Consider the following 8,057-nt stretch of genomic DNA (forward strand, 5'->3'; position numbering starts at 1 on the left):
GAACAGAAGACGATGGAAACTATTTACAGCTATTACAGTTTTTGTCTAGTCAAGGTCCGTTAGTAGCTGGATGGTTGCAGAAGAAGAGGTACAGATACACTTCACACAAAATCCAGGATGATTTCTTAGATTTAATGGGGAAGGACATTTTAAGTAACATTTCATCCCGTTTGCAGCAATCCATTTGATGATAGATGAGACAACTGATGTGTCCAATGCCTCTCAGGCAGTTGTTGTGCTGCGATATGTGACAGATGTCTTTGATGTTTATGAAGATTTAATAGGTCTTTATAAAGTGCCATCAACTGATGCAGCTACTCTTGTTGCTACAGCCAAGGATGCATTGAAAGATGCTGCTCTACCAATGTAAACTCCGTGGCCAATGTTATGATGGGGCTGCAGCTATGAGATGAATAAGATCAGGTGTAGCTAAGCGAATCCTTGACGAAGAACCTAGGGCAGTGTATACTCATTGCTACGGCCATTCTATCAACCTTGCAATGAACGATTCAATAAAGGCCTGCAAGCCTGTCAAAAAGTCCCTGGAAGTAGCTCACGAAATCACGAAATTGATCAAGTACTCCCCACGCCGTGAAGGTATTTTTCAGCAATTTAAGGACAACCATGACATTTCTGTTGGTTATCACACACCTGGAGTAAGAGTGTTATGTCCAACAAGGTGGACAGTATGTGCCAATGCTCTTGCAAGTGTTATTTCAAACTTTGAAATTTTACTCAACACATGGGACGAGGCTGCAGAAATAGTTTCAGACACAGAATCTAAAGCAAGGATTAATGGAGTTGCATCTCAGATGAAAACATTTGAGTTTATGTTTGGCGCCGTTCTTGGTGAGATGATCTTGCGTCATTCTGACAACCTCAGTCAGTGTCTTCAGAAGAGAACTATATCTGCTGCTGAAGGTCAGCATGTAACCAAAATGGTTACTGACACATTGCAAAGTATTAGGACTGAAGAGTCTTATGACTTGTTCTGGCAAAAGGTTATTCATTTCTGTGAAGATCACAACGTGGAAGAAGCAACATTGCCACGACCTAGAAAATTGCCAGCCCGTTTTGATGATGGCTCGTCTAGGGGACACACTCTTTCCTCACCTAAGGACCATTATCGACAAATCTACTATGAGGCTATTGAAACTGCAATTGGCTGTTTGTTGAATAGATTTGATCAGGAGGGGTACAGAGCTTATCGCAACCTTGAGGACTTATTGATCAAGGCAAGTCTGAAGGATGAATTTGACCAGCAATTCCTATTTGTGTGTGAATTTTACAAGGATGATATTATTCCAGATGACTTGCATTCTCAACTTGTCATATTTGGAAACAGTTTTCAAAGTATCCCTGACAAAGAAAAACCTGCATCACCTACAATTTTTGACATCAAAGATTACTTTGCAAAACTATCAACAACTCAAAAAGATCTATTGGAGCAAGTTGGTTTACTTCTCAAGCTTATTTTAGTAATGCCAGCCACCAATGCAACATCAGAACGTTCATTTAGTGCTTTATGTCGAGTTAAAACGTATTTGAGAAGCACAATGACACAGAATAGGCTGAACAACCTTTTGCTACTTCATGTCCACAAGGAGTACACGGACTCATTGGATTTAAAGAGCATTATCAATAGGTTTATTGCTGATTGTCCATAAGGCGTACCATATTTTCTACAATGTAGTTATAATAATAATATAATGTACAGTGTATACACAAATATGATCTTGAATTTTGCATTATTCTCCAATAATCACTGTAGTATTTAAACATCATGTTTTGATGCTGAAAGTGCTCCAGATGCCATTTCAGAGCACTCAATTTACAAAAATTTCCTTGGGGGGGGTTGCCCCCAGACCCCCTAGCTTTAGCTGCTTGTGCTCTTCCCAGTACCATTTGAGAGCACTAAGTTCTCAAAAATTTCCTGGGGGGCATGCTTCCACATTCCCCTGCCTCACAGCTCTATTCCTTCAAAACAGCTGCTTGTATTCTGCTCAGATGGCCTGACCACCATTAAAATGCTAGATCCGGCCCTGCTAACTGTTCTTCACCTCCTAGATCAACTATGCTAATAGTGAGAATTATCATTAGCGTACTTGATGGCACTGTTCAGGTAAAAGAAATCATTTTTGTATCCTTTTTGATGGAAGTGAAGTTGATTAAACAGTACCTCAACCAGCCACATTAACCTTGTAGATTGGGATAAATTTTCACATGATTATAATTTATGATGTTTTTAACTATCTTCTTTGATATTACCTGTCTTATAGTAACTTGGAGAAGAAATATTATAGTGGTAAACTCTAGCCAAATGTTTTGTTGTTTCATGTTTTTTTTACAAAAACCATAAAACTTTCTACCCTCAAAAGCAGCTACATATGTAACTCAATGTTTAATTTATCATAATTCATTCAATCTTTTCCAACACAAGTGCTTTAATTATTATCAATTATATAATACAATACATTTCATTTCAAAACTGAGGCAGCATAATAATTTCTACATAATGTTGTGCATACTTGTGCATAATTTTAATAGATCTGTCGTGCCAAGATAAACAAAAGGTGGTATGTTGGTTAGCTTAATTTAATAGCAGAAGCAACTATCTGAGACAAGTGAATTGTTTGCCAAGTCTCCATGAAAGTGAAGGCCACACTGCTACGTGGAAGCCAACAATGGGTCGGTCCCAGTGATAATCGTTACATTATACAGACTGGGGCAGAGGAGGTTGGAAGCTACAAAAAAAATTCATGGAGCTTACATGTTTGAGATTGTAGGGTGGGGTACAGCATAGAAGGAGGGCAGTAGCATTGAATGGTTGCAATGACTTCTCTAACTTCCTTTGTGGTGGCTGACTGTTGCTTTCATTTGTCTGTTCTCACAGGGAGGTTCTCTCCATGTCTTTCCAGTCTCGTGTAGTGCACACACCACTACTGTCTTTGTGGAGTACAGTGCATATGCATAGATGCCTATTTATACTGTTTTATCAATTAAAGTACATTTCTCCATCTCCAATGAAGACATTTACAGCATTCATGGCCTGGTGCGAGATCTTGCTTGATTTCTAGGCACTCAAAGGCTCAAAGGTTAAAAAAATGTTGCAGGGCTTAATGTACCATTGTCATATATTTGTTATAGTTCATCAATCGGTAGGTAAGATGTTATGTGCATGCTTCCAACCTCCTCTGAGACCAGGGATTATATTGCATGGCTAATGTACATTATCATCCACACAAATCAAATCTGCAACACAATGTCTGTAACTGGAATAATCAGTGGTCACTGCTAAGTTTAGTCAGAAAACTGCTAACACTAGACACTATAGAGATTGATCTAAGTGAATGATAATATGATACTACTTTAAACTGAACCCATCACTATAGGCTGGTGATGACTTATAATTTTGACCAGAAGTAATAACCTCATTGACAAGAGTAAAAGAAAATCTTGTCTAAGCTTTAGAAGACTCATTAACTGTGAAGTTTCAATTAGTATTTCTAAATTCTCTACAGTTTCAAACTTCAAACAGTAGACACAACATCACACAGCACACTAGTACTGTATCATCAAGGTTTGGATCACCCAAAAACCAGGTTCACAATACCATCCTGGCGCCTCAGCAGCAGCAGTATTGGTTAGGTATAACCAAGCCCAAAAGTGCAACCCTAAATGCTTCCAATAGATTGCTTTTTTTATTCAATGGATTTTCTACTGACTGACTAACTGCCTGCCTAATACCTTCAGACAAGCGTAACTCGATAACGGCTAAGGCTATGGGCTTGATTTTTTCACTGTTCAACGTCGCTTCAGCCCAACAGGTGCCTTTGGGCATACCACAGTACGTACAATGCACACATCATGGACTTGCCTTTGTCCTCTTTTGTGTCCCATTTCTTTTGGCTGACAGCCCAAGGTGTCGATTCGCGGTAGCACAATGAATTCCCTACATTTGTAAATGGAAATCGTCTGTATTTTTTGTGGTGACTGGATTGATTGCAGAGGCAATTCTCCAGCTGTTCTTTGTTTGTAATGCTGTGAAATGGGCTGAACACAGTTGAAAGTGGAGTGTAAATGGCCACTTTACTTTCAAGTCAGTAATTGATAGTTCAGTTGATACCACTGGTGCCATCCTGGTTTACCAGTCATAATAATGTTACAAAAAACAAATATAAGGAAAGTTTAAGAATTTTAAGGGATCATAGAAAAAAGTAGGGAAACAAGGGAGGTCGCCTACACCTACAGATACTAATGGAGCTACTTTTTCTTTCTATGATCTTTAAATTCCTAATTTGTCCTTATACTTTTTATTTGTTAATACCAGCATGGCCACTAATTGAGGACAGTTATTAGAAGGGTGTGGTGATTAACCAATGTAAGCATATATACAGTGAGAACTAATTCACAGATTATATTTTTTAAATTATGACAATCATGGAAACAAATAATTAATTAACCCTTTCAAGGCTGGAACCAGATTTATCCAGCAGGACAGTATAAAACACGCACTGAGTGCAATTCCAACACGCTAGCGCTTCTATTGTGCGTTTCATAGTACGATACACTAACCCTGAAGCAGGCATGCCCACAGAGGTCCCGTTTCTGGGATAACTGGATAGTTCGCGCACTATTGCAGTATTATTACATAACCCGGTAAAACTTTTCTCTCGAAAATAGGGCTATTTCATTTATATTTGAGTTGATAGTAACGTTTTGAACAAAGATACATCATTATAGATGGGCTAAGACAACTGGCAAGTAGTTGTGGATGGTTTTTCAGATGTGTAACATGATTCAATTGTGTGCACATATGCATGATTTGTGATAAAACTCGAAGAAACCAGCCATGAAGACGATGGTTCAGTAAGGAAACAATATAAAATAGTTTCTTACACTGTAACACTTATTTGTAGATAGTTTATTAGTGGCTGCCTGTTTCTCAACATATTTTGTAGTTTTGTTGTCTTATAATTACTTTGTGGTTTTATTTACGTAACCAAAAACAACCCAGTTGAGATTGTTAGTCCACAGCGTTTACGTAGAGGTATAGTAACCAAGTGGTTTAGTGTACAGTGAGGCTTATACAGCATGATTCGGCATGCCTTGTAAAGTGCGCTGGGAAATTCAGCCATGAAAGGGTTATATAATTATTAATTAATGCAACTTTTTTAGTCTACTGTACAAATAAATGTCAAGTATAATGGACTTTTTTTTTACTATTTCCAGGTTCAATATTGTTGTGCTTGAGTTACCGCAAGAGTTAGCAACTGCATCTCTACTAAAAGTTACACAATGACTATTAATTAAGGCAAATTTAAAATAGTGCAGCTAGCAAAGTGAAATAGTGTCAATAAAGGTGTTACGGATTCAAGACTTGACATTGACGTAAAGAGACATATTGCTAGCTGAGTCCAAGTTGGTGACATGACTAGGATCGGATATTCATTATGAAATGCAATGGAATTAGCTGTTAACCTAGTGTGGCAAGCCCAAGCCAAATTCCCTTGTGGGTGGCACCATCAATGCTAAAAATAATTTGTCAGAGGTGCTATAGTCCTAAGGGTCTACTATTTAGCCCATAATTTCCATATACAGAAGGATTTTATTTGTGACAGAAAAACTACTTTTGGTTTTTATCAATGTCCTACATGGATTGGGAAAAAATTTCAAATATTAAAATTTTTTCAAATCATGATGTAATAAATGCAAGGCTCATTTTGAATATACTGTAAGTATACCCATAGATAATATATACCTTACCCTCCCCATATTAGAAAATTTTTTTGTTAATTCTTCCCCCATAGGAGTAGGGTAGGACTACAGAATATATTGCAACATCAGGATGGTATCACCAATCATTTGAAAAATTACTATGGACCGTAAAGTATGCAGACACTGTCCAGAGTTCAAAATAACAGCCTGTCACCTGTCATTTCCGACCCAAAACGACCAACCAAATTAAAAATGGTCTGACATTATGACCTATCAAATCAAGCATTTAAAAGCCATTGTGATTGTAAAATACATACTACTATTACCAAGAGTATATAATGGAGAGGGAGAGTATCGAACTACGCTATATGCTGTGAAAAATGAGCCAGTAAAGTCCTATGGCATTGTTCAAACGACTCGGTGAGTTGTGTTGATTGGCAACTAATTATAAGTACAGTGGGCACACTTTGTACATGTGACTACTAAGTGAAAGAACGGTGTACTCGAGAAAAGTATGGCACATTATGCAGAGGAACTCGCCGTACAAAGACAAAGACAGAAGCAGCTAACCTGGTAAACAAACATCGAGGTTTCATCATGGTCGAGCGAGGTCGATATTTCGGATTTCGTCATGGTCACCATCCCATGCCTCGCCTCAACAGATTTACTAGTTAAAGTGACATGGAATTTCAGCCATTGCGATTCCATACGGACCACCTGTTAAAACATTTAAGGTGTTAAATCTGAGCAATCAACAGCTGTCAGGTTTACAAGAAGAAACAAAGGTATGCAAGTTACTTTACGGGCTCATTTTTCACAGCCTATAGCGCAGTTCAACACTCTCCCTCCCCATTATATACTCTTGCTATTACCAATATCCAACCATGTTGCATGTTGATCTGTCATTTTGACAGATCATGTAAGAGATGTTATATTGAGCACTGGTCAATGACATGACTATAAACAAACACAAAACAAAAAATAATTCTGGGAAGATAGAAAATACTCTTAGAAGGCAAGCACCCACTCGTAGAATATTATTGTGACTTATCATTCACTGTTCATGCAAATGGAAAATTCACTATCACCCAACCTTAAATACGTCTAGCCAGAAGTTTATATTCTGATGGATAAGGCCTTTTGAGACCTATGAATTTTATGGCATACAGGAAATCTCCTGCATGTATTAGTGTTGTATCCTCTCCCTATACACTTCATGCTGTTGACCAACACCTCAAGAGGTGACCATTAACACAACATCATTTAACACTTAACACTTTATTAGTGTCCATTTGATAATAATGTAAACAAGTTCACCTGTCAAGAGTCTTGGACAGACATAGTAGACCTTGTTCCCTCACTCTCCAGTTCTTGTGGCCTAGCACGTGTGGCATTAGACGATCCAGCACAAACTGTAACACAACATGTGATGTAACACACTGTCACAATAACACACTATCATACCTGAGGGCCAGCAATGGCGGGTTGCATAAAATGATGTAACAACAATTGGGCTCTGTCCCTGACTGACTCCTTGGCATCACCCAGCCGTTCCCTTAGTGATGGCAATACTACACAAATGTGCTAAATTAATGGGGTGGGGGTGGGGAGACATTTTGTCACCTGCTACAATATGCTGTCTGAATTTTTCTTTCATTTTCTGTGATAACAATTCCAACACATTCATTGCACTCAGCACCACCTACAGGGTAGTGTGATAATGATGGGATAGTGAACAGTCCTGGGTCACCTTGTAGTTGCCACTGTTAGCCCAGACACTTAGTCCCGCTATAAATCGTTCCAGCTCTTGTAACTCGCGAGGGTCATGTTCCTTGAAGAAATTCATCAGCTGGTCCGCTGTCTGTAGCCGGACATCTACCCTGCTATCTTGTAAACCTTTAAGTAGCTTCTCTTCGGACTCCATTACGAATTAAAGATGACTGTTCTAATTAACACCCACCATTAAATGTCCTTTAACTGGCCACTCCATGGATAGAAGATGTTCCAGGTCTCACACTATAACTAAAAACTATTATCTCCAGCTCATAGAACGGTGTCTTTAATTTACTATGTCCTAAACTACTCAGCAATTAGTAAACGGATAATTTTTGAACAATTACGGATTAAATTTCTATCTCCGTAAACTTGAGCACTGGCTGGGACTATCGCTGCTAAAAAGTCGTAATAAGTCTTCGCGTGAGAAAGTTCCAGCAGATTAGCTCGTTTTCTCCTTTGCCTCTAGGCTTGAACCATGGGGCGGGAATAATCTAGGCGGGTGGCGGGAAACTAGTTTTTGCCTAATTCCATGCAGATAGCATAATCTCCTCTACTCTCTACAG

General features: G+C 38.6%; 2 protein-coding genes across 2 annotated transcripts in view; one reads left to right on the forward strand and one right to left on the reverse strand.

The window, feature by feature from the left end:
• Positions 1 to 7,870, reverse strand: part of LOC136236992 (CLIP-associating protein 1-like) — a 32,645-nt gene extending 24,775 nt beyond the window's left edge. Inside the window, exons 1-4 of the mRNA XM_066027233.1 lie at positions 7,469 to 7,870; positions 7,342 to 7,420; positions 7,183 to 7,289; positions 7,036 to 7,130 (exon numbers count right to left, since the gene is read on the reverse strand). Of these exons, the coding sequence (XP_065883305.1) occupies positions 7,036 to 7,130; positions 7,183 to 7,289; positions 7,342 to 7,420; positions 7,469 to 7,642 (455 nt within the window). The 5' untranslated portion in view covers positions 7,643 to 7,870. The remainder of the gene's footprint in view (positions 1 to 7,035; positions 7,131 to 7,182; positions 7,290 to 7,341; positions 7,421 to 7,468) is intronic.
• LOC136268707 (zinc finger MYM-type protein 1-like) lies at positions 208 to 1,667 on the forward strand. Its single transcript, XM_066064149.1, has one exon. It carries the CDS (start codon positions 501 to 503, stop codon positions 1,665 to 1,667), a length of 1,167 nt encoding a protein of 388 aa, XP_065920221.1. The 5' UTR covers positions 208 to 500.
• Positions 7,871 to 8,057: the final 187 nt, after the last annotated feature.

This window comes from Dysidea avara, chromosome 10 (assembly GCF_963678975.1).
Source record: "Dysidea avara chromosome 10, odDysAvar1.4, whole genome shotgun sequence".
In the NCBI taxonomy this organism is placed as follows: Eukaryota; Metazoa; Porifera; class Demospongiae; order Dictyoceratida; family Dysideidae; genus Dysidea; species Dysidea avara.